Source organism: Macaca thibetana, chromosome 4 (genome assembly GCF_024542745.1).
Source record: "Macaca thibetana thibetana isolate TM-01 chromosome 4, ASM2454274v1, whole genome shotgun sequence".
Taxonomy (NCBI): Eukaryota; Metazoa; Chordata; class Mammalia; order Primates; family Cercopithecidae; genus Macaca; species Macaca thibetana.
Genome location: NC_065581.1, coordinates 97,735,827 through 97,762,823, shown reverse-complemented (window position 1 = coordinate 97,762,823; position 26,997 = coordinate 97,735,827). Strand labels below are relative to the sequence as shown.

The window sequence follows — 26,997 nt, the reverse complement described above, 5'->3', positions numbered from 1 at the left end:
ACTAATACAATTACCTATCTCGCTGTGGTTAACAGTAAGATAACATGTGTATTGTACCTAGTAATGGGCCTAGCACATAGTATGACCCAATAAGTGGTGTCTTTTATGATTAGTCCTAACACTGGGGTGAGCTATGTAAGCTTGTGATTACACAAGGTGCAAGTATGAACAAAGTGTGATGGGAGTGATTACTTTTCCCTGGCGAGATGGGAGAAGGATCACTGGAACTGGGCTTTGCAGGTTTATAGAATTTACACAAATGCAGTCGGCAGGAGGACTAAGTGAAAAACATGGGTAACATCCTAGGAATATACAAATGCATGGGGGTTTTAAACAACAGGAAGGGTTCAGAGAGATAACACCCAAAGGGCCAACAATGAAGAACTTTAGAGTGTTATGACCTTTAAAATCAAGTACTTTGTCATCTTTGAGAGGGAGGATCCTAATTAATTTCTGGATTATTGTATTTATTGATTTTTGGTTACTTCCTCTTATAGTTGTTCATGTAATGAATGGTGGCTTCTGTGTTCATGATCTTCCTAGACTCCAATCCTTCACCGTATAATTAGATACAAGCTCCAGAAGTACAGGGACCAGTGTTAGGCGAGCCCATTATATGTCTGCAGTGCCTGTCACGTAATTGTTGGATAATCACAGACTAGCAGAGGAACTAAGTCAAGCACAAAAATAGTTAAAAATAAAAGATAGGCAGTGATAAATACTTAAGTGAGAGGCATCTGAATTATTTAGATGCCCAAAAGGATAAGGCATCACAGCACTTGTATCTGGAAGCAGCCAGGAAGAACTACTTAATCATAGTAGTAATGTTCATCTCTTCCATGTATGTATGAGAGTTTCTTTTTTATTTCTTAAATGAAATTTTATGAAAAATATATAAACTTTTCAAGTAATTCAGTAGCCACAAAACTATATTTTAAAATGTTTAAGATTTTTTCATAAAGATCTATCTCACATATTTATACTAACTCAGTTTACTCAGATATAGATATCAATGCTTTTCTGCTCATCTTCATTTTTTACTAAAAGAATCAAGAGCTCATGTTTATAACTCCACCACTTTAAAATTATCAATTACAATTCCAAGATTGTCTTTAGGTTTTTTCCATGGTTTGTGTACTTTTTAAAAATACTACTTCAAGCCACATTTTTTGACCATGTGATATGTATTCCTTTATTAAAATCAGTATTGTTTTAACCATGATGACCTTTCTCTGTTAAGTTTAAAATACTTCTCTAACATAAAAATAATTTTTCAGGTATTTCTTTTAGTAGTATCAGGTTTGTTTTTGTGGTTTTTTATTTTTTTCTGAGCCTTGAAATGAATGATTTCCTTTACCATTTTTTATGAGGTTATGTTTTACCTTTTCAGGTGGTATTATTTTTGTCCACATGTCCATTTCTATAAAAAGTCTGTATTGACCACCACATGAATTTGCTCTCTTCTCTGTAACTTTGAACATATGGATACTTTCCCCTTAAACTTCTGTTGATTTCTTCTGCTAGGTCATGTCTCTGTTTTCTTCCTAAAACTTTTCCAGGTAAACTAAAATATAAATTCGCCACTTAGACCACAGGTTTCATCATCACCCTTTTAAGTGCATTGTTAAATATGTGGTTTTTTTTAGGCTTTCTACCATAAAACCCATAGCAGTAAAATAACCATAGCAAATATACTATCTTATTACCACAGTATATTATGAATATATTATTATAGCCTCATTGTTATCAATTATTTCTCCTGTTCAAAATAATTTAGATATTTAATTATAAAAACTATTTAGCCAGGTGTGGTGGTGTGCACCTGTAGTCCCAGCTACTTAGGAGGCTGAGACAGGAGAATCACTTGAACCTGGGAGGCGGAGGTTGCAGTGGACCGAGATCGCACCACTGAACTCCAGCCTGGCGACAGAGCGAGACTCCGTCTCAAAAACAAACAAACAAAAAACTATTACAGACTTGCTTCCATTGGTAAGACAAATGATACAAGACATACAAAGAAAAAAATGTTTTTTTATTCTGTTTCCCCATCCCTCACCAAATCCCATTTTCATTTTGTGAGATAACTAATTTGGAGGGTGTCTATATCTCTGTTTTCAAACATATACATTCACATACATACTCTTTAGAATATAACAGCACACTCAGGATAATATTATGGAAATTTTTCTTCAACTTGATAGTTTTTCACTTAGCAGTAGATTATGGACATCTCTGTGTGTGTGTGTGTGTGTGTGAGAGAGAGAGAGAGAGAGAGAGAGAGAGAGACAGAGAGAGAGCGAGCAAGCAGGATCCATCTCTGTTTACATCCACCATTGGGCTTTCAGAGCCACAACAGTGCTAGTGAAGTTAAAAATACTTTTGTATATTTATGACTATTTGCACTTTCTTGTCTGTGAATTTCCCAGAAGCCATAGAGAAAAATGCTGATAGATTTAAGTACAGAAAAAAATGACCTATGTCTGTGTTGAATGAGATATCAAAAGTAAAAATCAAAAGATAAAGCACAGACTAGGACACAATATTCACAAAACAGAAAAAGGCAAAGTGTACTATCTTTCATATACAAAGAGGACCAACAAATTGATAAGAAAAGAGTAAAGCCCCAAAATTAAACAGATTATATTCAGAATAGGGACATAGTTCAATAGTCTTACATACTTTGACTTAACTATTCTATGAATGTATCCAACAGATATATTCACAAACTTGTAAAATGACTTGTGTACAGAGTTATTTATTACATTGCTTTTAATAACAAAAGATTAGAAACAACATAAATGCATCAAACAAACACTAGTTATAAATAAGTTTTGGTGTTTCTATGTAATGGAATACTATGCAACTGTAAAATATAAATGAGAAAACTATACTGATGTGAGATCTTCAATATAATATGGTTCAGTGAAAAAGGAAAGAATAGTATGTATAATCTACTACTATATAGTGAAAAGGGATTAAAATTATGTATTTGTAGTTGTTTAAATACGTGCATAAACTCTCAAAGGACACACAAGAAACATACTGGCTACTGGGTTAGAGGGAAGGGTGGTAGAGACACTGTGTACATTTTTATACTTTCTAATTCTAATTTTGAACTATGTAAATATATTACCCTATCAAACAATTGATACAGTGTATTAAATTTTATCAGAAGCAAAATTATACTCTAATAAACAACTGCTAACATTAATTGATCACTTACTATGTACCACGCACTATTGTAAATGCTTTGTTTATATTGTCTCATTTCTCACAACAACCCCATGTTTTTAGTATACATGAAAGACAAAAATTATTTTTAAAAAACAGAAATTGCCATTATTAACTGTGATGGGCTTGTGTGTTTGGGCTGAATGTCAAGACACATTGAATATTTGCTGTATGCCAGGCTCCTTGCTCACTATTGAGAAGTCAGATAACTAAATATAGAAAGTTATTTGATAGAGGAAGTACTAGAAGAGTAAGAATATGGTCAGATGACTTGAGTGTCTTCAGCTGGCTAGCACTGTGATCTAAAACAAAATCTCTGTAGTGACTTGTAGTGTCTAACTATGGATGATTCTTGGATCTACAGCATGCACAATGAAACCTTTTAAAATTGTATCTACCTGATAATACAAATGTGGTAATGTAATCACAGCAGCAGAAACTATTCTGTGCCTACATGCTGTCATGGGATATAAATAAATATATCTGAAATATATCTGTAGTGGCATTCCCATTCAGACCATATAACACTGTTTTCCCACTTCTTCAGAAGATGGTATTTGCCAGAACTATTGTAAATGCACAGAGGAAAAGCTAATATATATTTTTTAACTTATAATGAATGCCTTAATACAGGATTCTTCTATTTTTAACTTGCATCAGAATAACCTGGAGAGCTTGTTAAAACAGATGGCTGGGCCCCACCCTCACAGTTTCTGACTCAAGGTCACTGCTGCTGCTGCTGCTGCTGGTGCTGCTGGTGCTGCTGATCAGGGAACCACACACTTTAAAATCAATATTTATGTAGGTCTTTAGGGGTTAATTCTCTTGAAGAGCCTGGGTTAAGAAAGTTGAGAAGAACTGAGAGCAAAACAGATAAGTGACTGTGATGGTTAGAATGAAAACCTTAACTGCCAGGACATGACCCTCCCTACCCCAAGCCTCAGCTTTTTGCAAGAGCCAATGCCATATGTGCCACATAATGTAAAACATCATTTCTCAGCAACGTTTTTCTGTGGGACATCTATCTGCCATATTGTTGTGTCTTTTTCAGATATATCCATTGTTTCACTTCTTAGCAGTATTCCTAGAAAAAAGGGTTTGATTCGGCCGGGCGCGTTGGCTCACGCCTGTAATCCCAGCACTTTGGGAGGCCGAGGCAGGCGGATCACGAGGTCAGGAGATTGAGACCATCCTGGCTAGCACGGTGAAACCCTGTCTCTACTAAAAATGGAAAAAAATAAGCCGGGCGTGGTGGCGGGCGCCTGTGGTCCCAGTTACTTGGGAGGCTGAAGCAGGAGAATGGCGTCAACCCGGGAGGCGGAGCTTGCAGTAAGCCGAGATCTCGCCACTGCACTCCAGCCTGGGCGACAGAGCGAGACTCCGTCTCAAAAAAAAAAAAGAAAAGAGGGTTTGATTCAAGATTTCACATTAAATATTCCTACTGTTTTTTTTATTCCTAGTTCATCTTTCACAACCTCCTTACAAAGGTTGCTAAAGGAGAAGTGTTTTAAATTGTTTTGTGTAGTGTTAAATACACATACACACATGCACATATGCATGTAAATGAGTAAAAATAGGTGCATGGTGGTCAGTGTATAACAGTTGCATACTGGTCCGTTTAATCTTTTAGGCAAGATTAATTTTGTTTATGTTTATTCCCCTAATAATGGTGCTAATACTTACCAGCTGTGACACAGGTTCTCAAAGTTCCTAGACAAGAATATTAGCATCTTTGAACTCCTTAGAAATGCAGTTTCGTGGGTTGCCCCAGACCTATTTAGTCAGGAAGGGGATTGGGAGAAAGAGCAACAATCTGTGTTTTTAACAAGCCTGCCAGGTGATTTTGAAGCTTTCTAAAATTTTAGAACCACCATTTTACTAAACACAGCGTTTTCCCTTACATTAATCCTTTGATTCTTATAGTAATCCTGTGATAGATTGTAACTCTTTATGTGTGTTCTGGGGGAAATAAGAATTGAAGAGGTTAAATAATTTATTCTAACTCACGCTGATATTTAGCAGTACTCCAAAGAAGAATTTTCAAATCTTTTTCAAATAATATGTCCATCTTTCCTTTGAATACATCCTAAAACAGTGTGTGTTACTTAAGCATTCCAGTTTTTTGAATCATTATTTTCTGAGCTTTTACTCCTTTATTAATTTTAATCAGTATCTCATGTGAAGAACACTTTCTTTGACAGGTCAACTAACAGGACCAGAACTCAAATTTACTTACTTTTTTTCCCCAAGTACAGGCATGCTTCCATCATATATTTTAAAAATAAATGGCTTTTGCAGTTTATGACCACATTCTGCCTACTTTTGTTTCTATGTGAACTTTTCCATAATAAAAATAAAACAATAGGAAAAATGCCTTTTGAAACTAAAAATAAGTATATAAAATACTTTTAAATGCATAACCTAAAAACTCAAATAAAAGTATTAACAGTTTCATAAAACAATCTAAATTCGCCATCATTATTGACTTAATCTTACTATTCTGTTCTTATTTTAATGACACACACCAATTTAACTGCTGCTCAGTTACCAAAAAGTGTTTCTAATATTAATTTGGAGTTATTTTTGTCAAATGAAACAATGCTGTCCTATTACTTGTAATTTTCATATGAGTCTATTTAAGTTAATTAACCAAATTAGAAAACCATAAAATCAGATGTGTTTATAGAGACCCAAAACCTTGTAATGACTTCAGTTGGAGCTTCAACACATGAAATTTTTAATTTAAAAAAAAAATTTATTTTACTTAACACTGACATGATGGATCCTTTAATAAAAAGAAATTGTTACTTTAAGTTGTAACTAATATTTCTCTTGGCTGCAGTAGAAAATAATTTGCAAAATGAAAAGTTGACAAGTAAGACTGAAATAATTAATGAAGATTTAGGTCGTATTTTATTTTCCCTTATGTTCTCCATATCTGCTAATTCAACAAGATTTACATAATGTGGCATTTGAATTATGGAGAATGGAAATCTGGTAGCATTATAAAACTCTGGCCCATCTGGGAAATAATGTTGGTGCTATATTGGTTATATAAAATACCTTAAAATTTCCTGATATTTCATATGTATAGGTAAATAAAGATATTATTATTTTTTTTTTTTTTTTTTTTTTTGAGACGGAGTCTCACGCTGTTGCCCAGGCTGGAGTGCAGTGGCGCGATCTCGGCTCACTGCAAGCTCCGCCTCCCGGGTTCACGCCATTCTCCTGCCTCAGCCTCCTGAGGAGCTGGGACTACAGGCGCCCGCCACCGCGCCCGGCTAATTTTTTTTGTATTTTTAGTAGAGACGGGGTTTCACTGTGGTCTCGATCTCCTGACCTTGTGATCCGCCCGCCTCGGCCTCCCAAAGTGCTGGGATTACAGGCTTGAGCCACCGCGCCCGGCCAAATAAAGATATTATTAGGGGGATTCTTAAAACATCTTTGTAATCGTGGTTTTATTTTACCTTTTAATCCTCTTTCAGCTTCAGAGGGGAAAATTAAGTTGGTAGTAATTATTAACCAATTTCACACAGTAGTGCTGTGGTCATTTCAGTTGTTGTTAATAATTCAATTTCTAGATCACTCCGTTAGATTTCCTTACTCAGCTGGCTTTAAAGGAGGACCCAGAAATCTATTTTAATAAGCAGCAGCAGTGATTTGGATGTAGTAGTCCCTAGGTCTCACTCTGAGAAACTTTAGAAGAGAATGTACTCCTTCAAGCTAACACACTAAAAATAACAAAATTAAATATTCCAAATACTACTGTAGCCTCCTTTATGCAACTTTAACCTTGGAATGATAGGAATGATTATCAGAGAATTTTCTCCCCATAACAGTATCGTATGCATTTAGATCTTTGCAACGTAGTTATCATAGTATCCCTGGTGCTGTACTAAGCACTTGGTACAGTATTTGGCACATAGTAGGAACTGCATAAGTATCTTGGGATGGATGAATGAAGAAAACCAAGTAGCTCCATGTTTAGGGTTCCCACGTTATCCACATGTTATCTTCTCTTTGGTTCAGCTGCCTAAGTTATGTGTACAATGTTACCTTTCTCCTTAAATTATACAGGTTTTTCGTAGAAGGGACCACATCTTGTCTATTTTCATCTCTATTTTTAACTCTTTTTTACACATACATGCCTACTAAATATTTATCAAGTAAAAAATATTTTGTGATTATTTAATTCAACATACTAGATTCTCATCTCCATGAGGACAGGGGCTTTGTCTCTCATTTTCATGGTAGTTTTATTAGAACTTACTAGCTAATGCATGTTCAGAAGCATATGAATGAATGAATGACGAATGAATTAACAAAATAAGAAATAACTTCATTTTAATTTCAGTTTTCTTAAAATTTAATTTGGGGGTTAATGAGGTTTTCTGGGTGGTAAAATTTATTTTTATAGAAGAGAAAAAAAAAATCTGCCTTGCTCTTTAAGAAGAAACTTACAGTGGAAATGTCCCTACCATTTGTAAGAGATAGAATGATAGAATTTGACAAATTCTGAAACTGATGAATCTTCAGCAGGACAGAATTTTCTATCTTAGCATTAAATAGTGTATATCAGTCATTATGAAAATATCACAATTTGAACCTATGTGGCAGTTCATAACATCCTATGAAGTAAAGATGTTTACCCATGAAAGCCTAGAGAGCCTATCAAAAATCAAGAGATTTGTTTTCCTTAGTTGAAAAATAAGGAAAACAGAATGTCCCAGTACCTGCAAAACTTTCTGAAATAAATTCTATTAGTGTAGTCTTTTTAAAATATTCTTTTTCTTTCTTTCTTTCTTTCTTTTTTTTTTTTTTTTTTTTTTTTTTTTTTGAGACAGTCTCACTCTGTTGCCAGGCTGGAGTGCAGTGGCGTCATCCCGGCTCACTGCAACCTCCGCCTCCCGGGTTCAAGTGATTCTCCTGCCTCAGCCTCCTGAGTAGCTGAGATTACAGGCACGCACCACCATGCCCAGCTAATTTTTGTATTTTTAGTAGAGACGGGGTTTTACCATGTTGGCCACGACGGTCTCAATCTCTTGACCTTGTGATCCACCCGCCTTGGCCTCCCAAAGTGCTGGGATTACAGGTGTGAGCTGCCATGCCCAGCCTTAAAATAGTCTTATTATCATATTTCTTTTCAAAACATATTAGTATCAGTAAATAAGTTGAAGCTCTGATAAAGTATGAAATCTCAAGGTTTATGCCTTTGGTAACTGTAATTAGCTGATTAAATTTCTCCTGATGACTTGCAGTGCTTTTTTCTGTAAACATTTTGGGTTTTTTTTTGTTTTGTTTCATTTTGAGGAACTTCTTATCTTCTCCAAATTATCTGTTCTCCTTTACTTTGAATGTACCTAAAATAATATTAGTTATTTAAGAATTCCAGTTTCTTGAATGATTGTTATCTGAGATTTTACTGTGAATTTTAATAAGCATCTTATATGTGGAACACTTACCTTGACAAGTTTGTAGACATAAGGTTATTATGGTTTAAATATAGAGATACCTCTATGGAGGTATAGATACCTTTGTGTCACCCTATCTCCTTTCTGGTCAAATCCCAAACCTCATTTTGCTTTTCATTTTTGTTAGCCCTCAAAATGATCTTTTCTTTTACTTAGGTCAGCTCACATGAACCTATCAATTCCCTGACTAGATACAATCTTTGAATATCCTCATAAATGTGTAGCCTGCAAAAAACATGAAAGTTTTAGCTTCCAGAAAAATGTAATTAACAGAGGAGTATAGGGGAGATATTGAGAAGAGGGTCAAAGATTAGAACCTCCGAGTTGCTTGAGGCCTAAGCAGAATACTTTAGTGATTCCAGAGATTTAGATATGTGAGTTTAGTTGAAAGCAGGGACTAGGGAAACGTTTCTTTAAGTCATTTACTGCACCCACACTTAATATCTTCAGATTGTATATTCCAGATTGTTAACAGTGTTAAAGTTGTGTAAAGTTGCTTTTATTCACACCAGATAAAATTGAAAAAGAGCAGTAGTCTATATGAAAAAAATAATTTTTATCATACTAATGGCTCTTTGGGAATGCTGGGGTTGAGCTGATTGTGATGGAAGGTAGAGGCCAGAGAAGAAACTTACAGAGGAAAGAAGGCAGGTACTGACAAGCAGCAAAGGCAAGCTGCTAAACACTCCCTAATTCTCTTCAGTTGTATTCACATCGTGCCTGGTGACTATCCCTGAAGATGCATTTTTTTCCCCACTTCTCCTTGACACAGCATTCAGACACATACCTTCCCTGTAATTCAGATATCCTCAGTCACTTCATGAATAATTCCACAGGAAGGCTTGCCGCACAGAGAATTCCAGGTACTTTTATAGAAGCATTTTTGTCTCCAGCAGTCCCCTAACCTTTGTATTTTAAGTGATTGTTCTTAGACATGATTTTGTCCAAGGAAGAGTTTTCTTTATTGTTTTCAATTTCTTGAAACATCTTTATGAAATTGGAAATTTCACTGAATGTAGTAATCTTCCAGTGAGAAAACTCTCAAATATTTTTTATGCTGTCTCTATAATAAGTGACTATGATAATAAATTATGTATTCAAAAGAGAAACATACAAATTAAACTCCAAATTTTATAGACTCCACAAATGTCTATCAACTGGTAAGCTGAATTTTATTTAACTTGCCTTTTTCCTTTATACACTTTATTCTAAAATAAGGAGATGTTGGAGAATTCATAAATTTGTGATTTTGTTTTGAGAAATTAATAGTTGTTTATATGGAATGATATCCAGGCTACTATTAAGCTATAATCTAAATAATTGGAATAGTAAATAAACAGCTTTCCTTCTTTTCAGGTGATGGTGTTTGTACATGCTCGAAATGCCACTGTAAGAACAGCTATGTCTCTAATAGAAAGAGCAAAAAATTGTGGCCATATTCCCTTCTTTTCTCCTACCCAAGGACATGACTATGTACTTGCAGAAAAACAGGTAAGGAACAAATAGGACAAGAACTAAAGCAGGTAACATGCCACATATCCCAGGTATTTTATATGTGAAAGATCCACAGTCTGAAATTCCAAGAAGTTAATTTTACAGATTTATGATGTTATAATCTTGACTTTTTTCTTGACTTAATAATCTTTTATTAAAAGGTTTCACTGTATGACATAACACTTATCATTCCTTTCTATATGGTTATAATTGAAGTGTTTAGTCCTGCTCTTTAAAATATAGTTAAAATATAAAATGCAGTTAAATTTCATATCCTATGTTAACATCTAGTGGGTTTATTATTGTACTTCTAAAGAATTAATACTTTTTAAAAATTTCTCAGTTTTGATTTCTAAGGTTAATATTGATAGACATAACCTAAATAACTAAGGCTTTTTTTTTTAAGCAATGTAAAGGAATTCTGAGCCAAAAAGTTTGTAAACAGCTGCCTTGTTATTCAGTGTACATACGCTCAAAGGACAAAAAGGTCTTGGGATCACCTGCATCCTTGTTAAAAAGGGAGACCTTTAGGCCCCAACCCAGACTCACCAAACCAGAATCTACATTTTAACTAGATCCTCAGGGGATTTTGTACACATTACAGTTTAAGAAGCACTCCTCCTGGTAATTTGAGTATTGGTAGTATCTTAAGATTTATATCAGATTTTATTTTATTTAACTATATCAGGTAATTATTTAGATCAAGATCAAGACATCTTCGGGCCAAAGGTGTCTACCTGTTTTATAATTAAAGTTTTATCAGAACATAAACACACCAATTTATTTATTGTCTGACTTTTTTTGCACTACCGGAGAAGAATAGAGTTGTTGTGATAGCTACTATAAATTACTTTCTGTTTCTTTGCAGAAAAAGTATGCTGACTCCTGCTTTAAAACTGTGAAAATAAATTATGAAATAAAAAAAAAATCTGTTGGCATAAAATGATAACTTTAAATTTTTCATATATATATAAAATGTAAGATTTAACTGATTGGTCACCGAACAGCTGCTAGCTGCCAGACATTGTGCTATGCCCTTTTATATTTATTATCCAAGTAAAATATATTTAATTGCAACTGTACTATAAATTTCACCATTTTATATTGATATTTTAAATTCTATCTTAAGCTGATATCAGTTGTTTTGAACATCAGACTCTCTTTCAATTTAGAAATGGAAAATTTATTTATTTTCTATATTTTTTTACTTTTGTTACATAACATTTATTGTACAGATTATACAGCTTTGTGTCCTTCCAGTTATTTATTAATCATGAATTTATGAGAGTCTTTGAAAAGTCAAGTTGGTATTCATAAGTCTTGTTTCATTTCTTTGGAAATACGAAACAACTCTATGCTGTTTAAAAACCAAACCTTGAGAGCCACCTTGTGGATTTCTGGTTTCTTTATCCATCTCAATTCGGAGAACTATTGCTAATTTAAATAATGCAGGTTTATTATTTAATTGTAGTTATTGTAATGCTTAACATTTATTAAGTGGTCACTAGTGTCGGGCATTGTGTTTATTACTGTATATAACTCATTCAATCCTTATAACCTATGATATTGCTGGTATTATCCCTTGATATGGTATATGTGTAAATCAAATATAGTATGAAATACTCTAGAGCATATTACAGTAATTTATATGGAGACATTTTCAAATGATGTTTATTTAAGGCAGTGTTACCAAGCACAAATTCACAGATCACTGTGCTGGAAGAAAAATAACAGAGAAATGGAAAGTTTTGATACAATTGGGTAGATTTGAAAATCCCTAGTCATTTTTATCATAGCTTTTTTATATTTTTATTAAACTTGATTTTTATCCTGATCCAACTATTATTGGACTTTTTTTTTTCCAAGAAGAATGAATTGCACACACATTTATTAAGAACATTATCCTATTCACCATTATATTCCCAGACTTTCATAGAGTATTTGTCTGATAGTAGGTATCCCAGAATTACTTTTTTTCTTAGCTTTTATTCCTCCAAGACTGACATTACAATAGATGTTTCACTTTAATTTTCTCATCTGACCTGCACCATTGTGCTGTCCTTTAAGATTCTTATTCCCATTTTACAGATAAGGAAACGAAAACTGAGAAAGTAAATAATTTTCACAGAGAATCTTATATTAAATAGTGAAGCCATGATTTGAGTCAGTCTGACTCCAAAGTCCACCATTTTCACTGTACTGTGTCCTGTTTGTTCAAAGCAAACAGATCACGTCCAATCTGGGACTTTCTGAAGACCTTAGGGCATGGAGTCTTTTTTTTTTTTTTTTTTTTTAATAAAATAGAAGAACATTTCCATTTCTTCAACCTAACTATATCCCTCACTTCTCCTAAAGAGAGATTTTAAAGAGTGAAACCCTCCACAGTGCATATTGTACCAAAAGATAAGGTCATCTTTCTCAATATTTTCTCAAAGCTCTAGAATTTAAGAGTATTTGTCTAGTGCTAGTGGTACCTTCCTTCATATTTCTTGAAGTGCCTTTGAACTTAAATGGTGTTAACAGTCTAGCAATTTCAAGGGAGCTATTATCATCATGGTGGGAGACATTTCCCATGTTTTTGAAAAATGGGAAATTAAGAACCCAAACATTAAAATTTAATTAGAAGGTAAATTTAATTAAAATTTAAATAGAAAACCAGCATACACAGAAATTTAGCCTCATGCCTCCTGTTATATGACTTAATGCCGACCATGCCACAGTGATGCTTTACCCCAAGTGTTTAATGTAATCACCTCAATTCCTGACTTACCAAGATATTTAAAAGCACTTCTTTACAGTTTCATTTAATACAATATATTTTTTATTTGTATAAATAACAAAACTCCATTAAGAAAATCCTCCTTTTCTGTGTATGTGTTTGTGTGTACGCACATGTGCCTGTAATAAGGCTGTTTCTATGCCTTAGCTGCAACTGAAATGATTCTTTTCTCTCTGTAAGTAATAGTTACACCTCAGGACTTCTCATATAATTTTCACCTTTAATATCAAAGTCACCCCCAGGGGAAAAACTACCTATATTTCCAGATTTGTCCACTGAAACAAGAATGTAGGGAAAGGAAAGAAAGTCTCCCAAGAGTAGTTTAACCTTCAGAAAAGGAGCTTGGGGATCTCCCAGGACACAGGAATATCTCAGGACATACAAATGATGCCCAAACCAACAGAACACATTCACAAAAAGGTCTGGTTGTGATTTTACCTCTAGAAGGTTTATGGCCTTGAACATCTAAGCATTTCTGAAATGTACTTTCTCTTCTATCAAATGGAATAATAATGGAGTAAATAATACCTAGTCTAGTTATTTACTATGAGAAACAGAATGATGTATGAAATTATTTTGGAAACTGAAAAATGATAAGACTTTACCTATCATAGAAATTTATTTTTAGAAAATATATATATACTAATAACTAAATTTCAAAATGTCAAAAGCATAATAGTGACCACTTACTACTTTTATACTCTCCCCCACAAAGACTGTCTTAAGAAACCACTGTTTTCTATAAAATAGAACATAACCTCAAGGAATAGCAGCAGTGTATGTTTATAAAAGTAAGTATATAATTAAAGATGCATATGTTTTCGTTATTAAGCCATTGTTTTCCATTGTGATTTTAATTTTAAGTTAAATGAATCCTTCAGTTAGAATTTTCAGATTCTGTTTTACTTGAGATCTCAGTCAAATCAATTTTTTCCGTTAGGGATAAATTTTTAACAGGCTTTAACTGTTCTCATACTGGATTGAGTATTCCCACCCATCCCTTTACCGTATATTTCTGATTTATGGCCCTGATGTGAGTTCAATATTTTTACATATATCAGTGATGTTAAGAGTTTGTCTTTTAGGTAGAATTTCTGTCACGTAATAAGCCTTGTGTCTGTAGTCATTGAAAATATCTGTTGAACAGTTATAGCAATAGGAAGAATCCAATAGTAATATGTCCCCTCAAGCTGCTTTAAAGTATAATTTTCTGACTTTTTATTATGTAGATCTATCAATCATTTCCTTGTTTTTATAAGTTCAGCTTTAGCCTTTGCCTAAATCAATGGCAACTGGAATCAAAGCCAATTTGATTTAGTTATCGATGCTTACTATTACAGCTTGCTTTATTTTTGCTTGAGCAGCTTCGGTGTCAATATGGCCAAGTAAAATAAGAATCATCTCTTCCTAGAATAGATGGTATCTGTTAACTAAAGAGAGCATAACAGATTATTAGTAGCAGAAATGGTTAATAGCCCTCTTTCTCTTACTTTTTTTTTACTTTAAATATATACAAAATGTCATCTTCACAGAGTTTATTCTTTCCCTGCCATATCTTATCAACCTCTTTTCCTCTTGGAGGCTAATATAATAATTTTTTTGTCAGTTACCACCACATAGGGTGTCAAAAGTTTATTAGTATTATTTAAATAAAATGAAACAAAATTGTAAAAAAAAAAAATGCAACTGTTTGCTTAATTGCATTTTTGGAAGCATGACTTTTCCATTTTCAAAGGGAGGTAACCTCATATAAAATATAAACTTTTGATCTAAGCAAACCTGTTTTTTAATGTTGATTCACACACTCTGCCTTTTTAACATCCTCAAGCCACATTTCATCACGTACAAAGTGGCAATGGTACCTATATTTTAAGATTTTTGTGGCCTGGTGCGGTGGCTCATACCTGTAATCCCAGTACTTTGGGAGGCTGAGATGGGCAGGTCACCTGAGGTCAGGAGTTTGAGATCAGCTTGGCAACATGACGAAACCCTGTCTCTACTAAAAATACAAAAAATGCCACTCATGGTGGCACGCATCTGTAGTCCCAACTACTTGGGAAGGCTGAGGCAGGAGAATCGCCTGAACCTGGGAGGCAGAGGTTGCAGTGAGCCAAGATCATGCCACTGAGACTCCAACCTGGGTGACAGAGGGAGACTCTGTCTCAAAAAAAAAAAAAGAAAAATTATGTAATAAATAAGGTAACATATACCTTGCCTAACACATGGTGGAAATTCTGTAAATGTTTACCCATACGCTTTGAAGAGGAAGAAGACAACAGTTTTAAACAATAATAGATGTGACAAAAATTAAATTTAATGCTTTGGAACAATAAAAAATAATGTTGAATTGTAAAAAGCAATAAGGTTGGTAGAAATATTAGGAACAGCAACAACAGACTAGTTAATATCTACGTCTTTACATGTACACTTGTTAAATTTAATAACTTAAAACATGAAGTAAAATAAGCAAAAAGAAGAAATAAAGTGGGTAAACAAACTTTTGATGAAAAACAATTCTTAAAAAACTATGTATCATATATTCATCAATATATTATCAAAATCTAAACATAATAGTACCCAATTCTGAAGATGATTTGAGATTTTTTGTAGTATTGATCAATACTTTAAAAAAAAATTTGGTAATAGATTTTAAAAGCCAAGCCAAGGCTCTTATTCCAGACCTTTTAACTTTGAAATTCTAAACCTGGGAATTTTTCAAAGGAAAGATTAAAAGAAAAAGTTAATATACACCAAGGTTAAACAGTTCAGATGAAATGTAAAAGAGAAGCAGATTAATTCAAGCCAGTAATTTTAGATTTCAATAGGCAGCAACAGGGAAACGACATTCCAAAGAGAGAAGAAAGAGAACACGGGCGAAGGGAAACTCTGGGTTTATTTGGAGAATAAGAATGTTCTCTATTCACCAGAATGTAAGGTGCATGGAGGGCTAGACATGGTCAGACAATGGAAGACTTCAAATTCTATGCCTAGACTTTTAGACTTTATAAGCAGTGAGAAGCTATTGAAGATTGTTGAAGAGTCAAATTGTGTGACCAAAATTCACGTACTGAAAAGTAGGATTCAGTTTCTTCCAAGCAAGGGAAATTTTTATGGCAAATGTGTTCATTTCAATGTGGTCTAATATATGGTCTAACATTATTCACTTTGAATAAGTGAGACTCTTTTTAAAGAACATAGTAAATAGCATTGAAATTTTATCCTTGTTTCTTATTACGTTTAAGGAAATTTTGATTGTAGCAATTTTCATTTCTGTGCTTTAAGATGCATTTTAGAAGCATAGAATACATTTCTTACAATAAATTAATACATCTTGTTAAGGAATCATGCTGTTTTGAAAAAGTATGTTAATTAGAATGTTGTTTTTCGCTCATTTGAGAATACTTGAGTAACGGAAGCACTCTAAAGACATCAGATTAATAAATAATGTTATAAATTCCTAGGGATAGAGAGATGTGTAATGATAAAATTTAAAATCAAAAACATTTCATATTGTGATTTCATTTTTTTAATTTTTCTCTTTACAGATGGCCAAATGAATTAAAATAATGCAATTTTAGATAAGATTTATCTTTTTCTAATTAGGATCCTCTCTCTGGAATGCCAACTTATTTCTATTAATAATCAGGACAGCCTATATGGGAACCAGGATCATCTTTCAAGGAATATGATATGAAACAGAGCAAATGGCACTTTCTTTCTCACAAGTTAAAATGCATAATTAACACAGAATAACATATAGAAATTAGTTATTGGGATTAGGCTAGTCTGGGTGATTGTGACTTGTTTATATACACATGAGCCTTAAACTGTTTTTCATCATGGTCACTCAGCAAATATTTACTCAATGTAAGCTGGTTACCAGTCACTTTAATAGATCAATGGGTATCAATATAAATAAAGTGCTGTCAACCTGTTTATATTGGATTGAAGTAGACACATGTATCACTTATGATTTAGTTAAAGGAAACAGAAACCATTCTAGGTACATTTTAAATAGAAAAGAATTTGTATAAGAAATTAGGTACTTACTGGAAATTTGGTAAAATCAGAGGAGTAGAAGTTCAGGGCTACTACTACAACTCTTGAATTTAACCAGTTACATGATGGTGATTAGCAGTTAAAAAGCCACAGCTATTACTACAGATGCCTTCCAACATTCATGAACACACTAGAAAACCAAATTTTGAATGTATAGTTCATCCGTTAAAACTTTCAACCCTTCTGTCTCCAAAATCTTGCTTGCCAGAAAAATATAGCAGTAGATAGTTATCTCTTCATTTCCGTCATTCAGATCTTGCCTGAATGCTTTTAATTAGCACAATGGGCTTTATCATCTAGTACCCTTACTACATGAGATCTGGGAAATTATATTCCGGTCCAGGCAATACAGTAAGGCTCCTAGAAGGAGGTAAGAGCAGATATTATATGTAGACTAATATTTGCTTTGAGTGGAAGTGGAAATACTTTTAGGAAGGAAAAAGTAGTCATCCCTTTACGCTTATGGAGCTTATATTCTGGAAGGACAGAAAGATTAAACAACTAATTAAATACTTGATTTTAATTACATTTGAAATAAATAATAAAGAGGGATAAAGTCCTAAGAAAAAATTGAGTTGGAGAATCTGATCTAGACCCATGGTGTTAGAGGATGGTGTTCACCAACAAAGTGACATTTAAGCTGATCTGAAGGCTACGAGTTGACAAATAAAAGAGGACAGACAAGTATTCAAAGAAAAGGCTGACATAAAAAAAAAAAAATGCACATTGAAGCAAATAAGAAAAACAAGTCAAAATGACTGAAATGTAAAGAGTGATAGGGAGTGGCAGATGGCAACTATGTGCCATGAGTCTAATCTAGGCAAGGACCAGATATAATACCCTCAATTGCTTGCTACCATTTTTTAAAAAATCATGTTATTTAATCATGTGTTTGTGTTAGTTCAGAAGTAAATGTTGAGAAGTAGTTACATTTTAACCTTGTTTTTAAAAGCATTTACATTGTGTTTTTTCTCTCATGAGTAGGAAAATGTGATGTAAAGGCATGGAAGGAAATTCTGCATGCTTTCACTGGGGAAAAGGAATATAATGCCTTGCTTGTGTTGATGGATTATCTTGGCAGTTGCCCATTCCATTTGAATTTGACCGACTATAAAGCCCTGTGTGGAAAGTTCACTTGTGAAAACTGGAAAGATAAAGTCAGAGGAAACCAAACTTAGACCGTTCGGAAACTACATACCTTACTTCCTTTACCTTTTCACAGCTGGTATTCTTTTGTGCTGAATTTCCATGTGTAGAAACACTTTATCCAGTGAGCATAGTATTGGATCTCAAATGGCTTCTGTGGAGAATCCAAATTGTCTGTTCACAGAATGTGAACAAGATAAAGTATATCTCTGTAGTTATTCAGACAATAGCAAAACCTGGACTCCATGTAGTGCTAGCTTTGGAGAATCGAGTAGAAAAAGCAGTGATTTTTCTGATGCCTTAGAAAGCAGCAGGCATCTTATAGTAAACAAGTTCAGCTCCATAACTTATGGTCTTAACCATCTCTTCTCCCTTCATTTCTCCAAACAAAACTTCTTTTAAAAAGCTTCTTATATTTCTTTTGAGGAAAGACTTGTACAACCACCATTGTTTGCCTGTGTGCATGGGTATATGTTTTAATACAGAAAAATTGCATCATGTTGTATATACCTTTTTGTCTTTTTCTTTTTCACTTAGTAATATATCAAGGAGGTCTTTCCAAATCAACTCAGAAAGATGGGTTTCATTCTTTTAGCAACTGTGTAATATGCCACAATGCGGATGTTACAATAATTCATTTACTGAATCCTCTATTGAGGGATACATTTGTTGTTTCCAGTTACCTTTGATTGTTAACAATGCTACAGTACACATTTTTACTCCTACTCTTGCAATGATATACATTAGAAAAATTCCTAGCACTGAAATTTATCTATCATGTACTACATGCATTTAAAACTTTGATGAGTGGCCCCAAATTGCATCATGGAGATATTGTTCCAATTTATACTTCCTCCAGCAGTTGTTACAGGTGGCCCTCCATGTCCATGGCTTCCATGAATTCAGCCAACTGTGGATCAAAATAATTTGGGGGAAAAAAAAGATGGTTGTATCTGTACTGAACATGCACAGATGACTTTTTCTTGTCATTATTCCCTAAACAATACAGTATAACTACTTATATAACTCTTAAATTGTATTAGGTATTATGAGTAATCTAGAGATGATTTAAAGTATACAGGAAGACCATGTAAATTATATGTAAATATCATACCATTTTATATAAGGTACTTAAGCATCCATGGTTTGTGGTGTCTACAGGGGAAGAGACGGTGTTCCTTGAATCAGCCCCCTACGGATACCATGGGAAGACTGTACTTTACCCCACATAACTTTGCCACCACTGGGTAGTATTAACGTTTTTAAGTTTATAACAGATTAACAGGCAAAAAATGGTACTTCATTATTATTTTGGTTGGCATTTCTTTAATTATGAGTGAGACTGAGCATTTTTTACGTTGCCTATTTGTATTTCCTACTCTTTAAATTGTTCATAATCTTGGCCCATTATGTACTAAACTGCATGTTTAGTACAACATGTTACATAAACTTTTTCTATTTAACCCTTGATGTTTATTTTTATTTGTTTATGATTATTTTTTACTATGTAGAAATTCTGAAAATTTATTTATGGTCTCTGGGTTTTATGTCTTGCATATAAAAGCTATACACCTACTTCATCTGTGATTTCTTCAAGCCTTATATTTTATTTTTATTATTAAATACTTGATGTTTCTGGAACTTATTCCAGATAGTGGTGGGCCCATCATCTTTTCCTAAATACCGTTTTTTCTGTTGATTAAAAAATTTAATATACAATATTCTCATATTTACTTGAGTCATTTCTAAAATTTCTCTTCTGTGTCATTGATCTTATTGTTTCTTCTTTTTTATCAAACTGTTTTACTTATTTTGTTTTCGTAGAATTCTCCATAACTGGTTGGATTAAACATCCTGATTATTCTTCAATTGTAGAATTTCTCCCGGATAAATTTTCAGTCTTACTTTTCAGGATGAATTTTAGTATTCCCTCTGGGAAATCATGTTATATTTTAGTTGAGTTAGTGCATTGATTTTACACATTTAGTTAATGAGAAATGGTATTTTTGCCAAATCAAGTTTTCCCATCTCAAAATTAAATATATTATTTCTTGAATGTTCTTCAGCAATATTATAAAACTTTATATAGATCCTCCCTCTTATTATTTGTTTTTGCTCTTATAAGTGTGATTTTTTCACTTATTTTATGAGTTATTATCTGTATATATAGTGTATATATGTCTTTTTATAAAACGTTTATAAAATATATTTTTATAATATTAAAGATTAATATTTTATATTAAAATTAAAGAAAAGAAAATATATTTCTTTCCATTTTTAAAATATATATAATATAAAAAATATTTTACATTATATTAAGGAAAAGAAAAATATTTTCATAAAAGAAACACTTTTATAAAATATTAAATTTTTGAGACTATCATCTTTCCAAATTCTTTTGTTATTTTATTTAGTATATTTTAGTCAGTACCCAATTTTCTAAATAAACATTTACTTTATCTACAACAAATAATTACTTTATACTTTTTCAGTATTTATATTCTTTATTATTTTCTCATGTCTAGCATTGTCTGGAACATCAATAGGCTGATACCAAATAACCTTGCCTACTCCCTAATTTTAATTAGTATACTCTGAATGTTCACTATTAAGCATAGTTTGAGATGTATATCGTCATCTGTAATCATCAGGACTGAATGTAGCCTTTTGTCAAAATTCAATGTCTGCACACCATCATGCATATTAAATATTTAATGTTTAATATAAATATTAAATTTACAAAATTTAATATTTAATAAAATATTATAATTATTTAATAATTTTTTGAATTATTAAATATGTTAATATATTAAGTGCAATGCCCTTGCATTCTGGGGTTGAAGAATACTTAGTTGTGGCATTTTGTTTTAATGTATTGATAAATTCTATTTTCTAAAGTTCTTTACTATTTAGATTAATATTTATAAGAGAGATATTGTTATTGTATTCACTTTTCTGCTTTGTCAGGTTTTAATATCAGTGCCATTATTGTCGCCTGTAGAATCAGTCTCAGTGTTCTCTTTCTGTCCTCTAGAGTCTCTTAATAGCATTAGAATTAATTCATCTTTAAAAATTTGAAAGCCCAGCTATTAAATTTAACTCTTAAATTTTCTTTTCATTATTTTTATCATTATATATAAAGTTTTCTGTCACTTCTAGGATAAATATTGGTAACAATATTTTCCTAGAAAATCATCCATTCCAAACAGTTTAAGTGAAATGCACTGAATTTTACAAAGTGCTCTTTTCTGATTCTTTTCTGATTCTTTTAAATTGTAGTATTATTTCTTTTATATTCGTTTAAATTGTGGTATTTTCATTTTTCTGACATTGGGTCTTGTGCTTGTGCTGTTGTACTTGTGTACAGCTATACAGATTATTTTACTTAAAGACCAGATGGTAAACATTTTAAGCTTGTAGACATATGATCTCTCCCACAACTATTCATTCAGCCCTCCTGTTGTAGCTCAAGCAGCCTTAGACAATCTATAGCAAATTGATATGGCTGTTTTCCAATAAGTTTTATTTACAAAAGCAGGCAGTTAGCACATAGTTTTCCAGCTCCTTCTCTAGTCAGTAATGACCACTGCCTATTTTTTGTTTTTTTTCTTTTAAAGTAAGAGTGTTAATTTTTTTCTCAGTTTCACAATCTTTAAATCATTGGTTCTATTTTAACTTTATTAGGGCTTTCCTTTTTATTACCTTAGGTTTGTTTTATTTTTGTTTTTGTAGATTCTTGAGTTAGATGCTTAATTCACTTACTACGTATTCTTCTTTAGTTACATAAGTATTTCAGGTGTGATGTTTTCTCATAGTATAACTTTACTCTGTCCTATTATGATATGTAGTGTTTTCATTAATTTTTAGACTTTTGCAGTTTTAATTTCTCATTTGTTTTTGAAGAAAGCCAAGATATACAGACACACACACACACACATACAGAGCATTGCCTCTGTGTGTGTGTTATTTATGATTATTACTATTATTTTATTTTTGAGACAGAGTTTTTGCTTTTGTTGCCCAGGCTGGAGTGCAATGGCGAATCTCGGCTCACTGCAACCTCCGCCTCCCAGGTTCAAGTGATTCTCCTGCCTCAGCCTCTCGAGTAGCTGGTACTACAGGCACACACCACCATGCTCGGCTAATTTTTGTATTTTTAGTATAGACTAAGTTTTGTATTTTTAGTATTTCACCGTGTTTGCCAGGCTAGTCTCAAACTCCTGACCTCAGGTGATCCACCCACCTCAGCCCCCCAAAGTGCTGGGATTACAGGCGTGAGCCCCTGCTCCCAGCCTGTGTTATTTTATTCACATGTTTTACACCTGAACGTGTCATCTCATCTCACTCTGAATGTTCTTATAGTGTTACCTAACTGGTCTCCCTTATTTCTCTCCTCCTCAGAAATCTTCAGTGGCTTCCCATTTATTTAGAAGAGAAGCCCAAGTCTTTATAATGGATCACTTCAAACTCATGCATGAAATATAATTTACTTCTGACCTTCTTAGTACCTAGTTTAAGGCACATCATTAGCTCTCCTCATCCTGTTTACCTTATCATATATTCAGTGCACCAAGATAAGGATTAGCTTGAAACAATTCTAACTCCTTTTCTTTTATGTCATGTTCATCCTCCTTTCTAGACAGTCATCCAGTCTTGGTTACTTTCCAGCCAACTTTCACCTTGACTTTGTTTGGTTATTTCTGTTTCCCCTGCCTCCGTCTTCCCCTGCAGATTGCTGTAGTGGCCGATACCTGCTCTAGTCTTAGCACAACTGTGAAGTTACCTCTCTAAAGAACAAATCTGACACTCCTTAAAAACTTAGATTGACTCCTTTTCCACCTATGTTTGAGACAATGTAAAGCCTGACCCCAATCCTTTTTTCTAGCTTAATTTTCTTAATTTTTATCCCACACCCTCTGAACAGAATGCCCTCCAAACACACTGTGTGTGTTTAAGCATTCCCTCTTTAACCATTTCCAGCTTAGGTATTTATATATCCTGCTGCCTACCTTTCACCATTTAGCAGGCTATCCCTTGTCCTTCAAGACCCACATTTCACATTTTCTGTAAAGACTTCTTTGATCAAACTATCAGATCACTGATTCATTCATCCAAGGAACGTGTAGTATCAGTATGAAGAAGGCACCCTGCCATATGTTAGCAATACAAATGTAAATAAGACATACTTTTGTTATAAATGACAGTATCATAAATGTCATAAATAACAAAGTTTCATCTTGGTCCATGTACCTCTATCATAAACACATTATATTTAATAGAAATCATTTGTATATGAGTCTGTCCTTACCAGTCTGCAAATTATCCAAAGCTCAGATTTTGTCTTAAATTTCTTTGAATTCCTAGGATCTAATACATTATAAATACGTGTTTCTTATTTAATTGACCTCTCTGATTCTTTACAGTGCTTTTTTTTTTTTTGTCTGTTAGTGACTATCATGTTTCGTAAATCTGTTAGGAGGTACTCTTCTTAGGAATGTAAATTATTTAGTGCAATAACAAATACAAGGTTGCTTAGCACTAAATAGTCTCATGAGGTCAAATTGTACAGCTGTATTACAAACAGGTGGAGAAAAACATCACTGCAAATATTCTTCTGTAAAAAACTTCATTCCTTATACTTTTGTGTGCAGTAGAATAACTTGAGGAGCTGATTAGATATGCACATCCAAAAACATGAAAGATGTTTAACATCATTAACTGTTGGCTGGGCGCGGTGGCTCAAGCCTGTAATCCCAGCACTTTGGGAGGCCGAGGCGGGCAGATCACGAGGTCAGGAGATCGAGACCATCCTGCCTAACACAGTGAAACCCTGTTTCTACTAAAAAATACAAAAAACTAGCCGAGTGAGGTGGTGGGCGCCTGTAGTCCTAGCTACTCGGGAGGCTGAGGCAGGAGAATGGCGTAAACCCGGGAGGCGGAGCTTGCAGTGAGCTGAGATCTGTCCACTGCACTCCAGCCTGGGCGACAGAGTGAGACTCCGTCTCAAAAAAAAAATCATTAACTGTTAAACAAACTTATGTTAAAACCATGGTAAGATGCCACCACACACCTATTACAATGGCTAAAATAAAAGATAATAATTATGTAATATATGGGAATCTGGCAAGTATGGGAAGCAACTGGAACTGTCATACAATGCTGATGCAAATGCAAAATGTTAAAATTCTCCAGAAATGCTTTGGCATTTTTTATAAAATTAAACATACATTTACCATATGACCTAAAAGTTTCATTCCTGGTATTTACTTTGGAGGAATGAAATCATATCCACATATACAAAAAGAGTACATAAATGTTTATAAATGTTATGGTTATAATTGTGAAAACTGGAAACAACCCTCATGTCGTTCAGTGAGAGGTCCGATTAACAGACTGTAATGTGCCCATCTGTAGCACCGTGGAATACTACTCAGCAATAAAAAGGAATGAGCTATTGATATATGCAACAACTTAGATGAATCTCAAAGTCATTAATCTGGGTGACAGAAACCAATTTCAAAATTTATATGCTTTCTGACTCAATTTATGTAATGGTCTCGGAGAGAGAAAACTATACTGTTGGAGTACAGATTAGTGGTAGTAGTTGGGAAAAGTTTAACTGTAAAGAAATCACATGAGGGGATTTTTTAGGGTGGAGAAACTCTTCTTGATTATGATGGTAGTTATGCAAATCTAACACAAACGTGTTAAAATTCTTAGATGTGTACACTAAAAGTGGAAAAATAGTTTTGCTTTATGATGATTTTTAAAATCAGATTTTAAAATCAGATGAGGAACATCCCTGGGCCTCATCTCCAGGGATTCCAGTTCATTTTTTTTTCTTTTCTTTTCTTTTCTTTTTTTCTTTTTTCTTTTCTTTTTTTTTTTTTTTTTTTTTTGAGACTGTCACCCAGGCTGGAGTTCAGTGGCGCGATCTTGGCTCACTGCAGCCTCTGCCTCCTGGGTTCAAGTGATTCTCCTGTCTTAGCCTCCTGAGTAGCTGGGACTACAGGCACACGCCACCACATCCGTCTTTTTTTTTTTTTTTTTTTTTTTCAGTAGAGATGGAGTTTCACTGTGTTAGCCAGGATGGTCTTGATTTCGTGACCTCGTGATCTGCCCACCTCACCCTCCCAAAGTGCTGGGATTACAGGCGTGAGCCACTGTGCCCAGCCAGATTCCAGTTCATTTTTCTTGTGAGCTAAGGCAGACCACATATGGAAAATTCAGATTCAAAGATAGTTAAGAATAAAAAACCCAGACTTATTTTAAGATTGTTGTCACTTCAAGTCTGTAATAAACCATTAAAAATAAAACAATGCATACGGTATGCAAGAATAGAAGTAGTAGTGACTCCTACCTCCTCCTAGTTCCTCACAGAGACCAGAGAGATATACCCAGTTGGTGGCCACTGGTGCTGGTTGAATGTGAAACCCATGTGATCATGTGGGAGGTACTATGTCACTACTCCAAGATCCACCTGCTACTTTATAAGAAACATGTCTATCACAGATACATACTTCCCTTGTTTAACTTCTTACTGTGTCATTGGTGCCACAGCAGGCCTAGCCATGTTTTACCTCAGGTGGGGTTTGACTAAGGAATCTATATTTATAAGAAGGACAGCAGAACATTTCAATGCAGGGAGTCCACAGATAGCAGACTTCACCTAAAACCAAACAGCAATCCAGCAATATGATTTGTACAGAATATCACCTCCAACCAATAGTTTTAGTTTCCTCTATTGGCTTTGAATGTCCACTCTTAAATATTAGAGAAGAAATGAAGTAAGTGAAATGTTTCTCCTCTCCCTACCTTTAGCCTCTGAAGGAGCTCTTAGCAAATACACCACAATTAGACTTTTTTCCATGTTCATAAGAGCTGCTTTAAGATTACAGTGACAATATCACTTGTCTGAAAAGGTGAAAGCTGAGACAATGAGATCCAATTGTAATTAATTGTAAAGTATATGTATAAAATAATTTCTAACAGGCTGACTGCACTGCACAAGAATAAAATAAGAATACACCCCCTTGAAACTTTAAGAAGCTCTCCTGTTTTATGTTTATATATTGTTTTTTGTTTTGGACCCTAAAGAGGCTCAAAATGTGTAAGTTGTTATTTACTTGGCTGGCCACTAGATGGTGTGGTTTGTTAATGCATTACTTTTGGTTTTATAATTAAGGCAGATTTCATGAAACTCTATTTTCTTAGATAATTTTATTAAATATTATTAACTTAGAAGTTTAAAATTTTAAGTGACCTGAGAGATAATCAGTATGGCAAAGTCTCGACTGGAACCCTAGTCCCCTAAAATCTTACTCCCTGCCATTGTCCAACCCTTAAGTAAAAAGTGTGGGGAAAAAACTGTTCAAAAAGAAGCTCTTGAATTGATCATGAGATTTTGAGACCAATAGCAAACAAACACATGATGTGATGGCCAAACAGAAGCTTTAACTATGTAAACATTTCTTTAAATGTTAGTTTTTCATAAAAATTCTGTCTGTTGTATAGTGAATCTTCAGTGAGTCTTTTACGACCTTCTGCTACAGCAGTTACACAGGTGGCATATAAGTATACTAAATCTCACCTCTGGACTCCGAGTAAGCCACAGAACAGAAGTAATGTTGTTACAGTAGTCCCCCCTTATCCATGGGGCATATTTCCAAGATATGAAACCACAGATACTAGTGAACTAACTTGATTGCTGTCAATTAAGATACATTTCTGTTCATGTCTTCCACCCACAAATTTAATGCCTTTTTCCTCTTAACTAAGTAGGTATCAAACACTGTAGCTGTAACTTTTGCAATTTGA

The 26,997-nt window shown here is 33.8% G+C and overlaps 1 protein-coding gene across 9 annotated transcripts in view; it reads left to right on the top strand.

Moving 5' to 3' along the window:
• ASCC3 (activating signal cointegrator 1 complex subunit 3) overlaps window positions 1–26,997 on the top strand; it is a 372,407-nt gene that overhangs the window by 189,613 nt on the left and 155,797 nt on the right. For all 9 annotated transcript variants that reach the window (XM_050786660.1, XM_050786663.1, XM_050786659.1 and 6 more), the window contains one exon: window positions 10,059–10,193. In XM_050786660.1, the coding sequence (XP_050642617.1) occupies window positions 10,059–10,193 (135 nt within the window). The remainder of the gene's footprint in view (window positions 1–10,058; window positions 10,194–26,997) is intronic.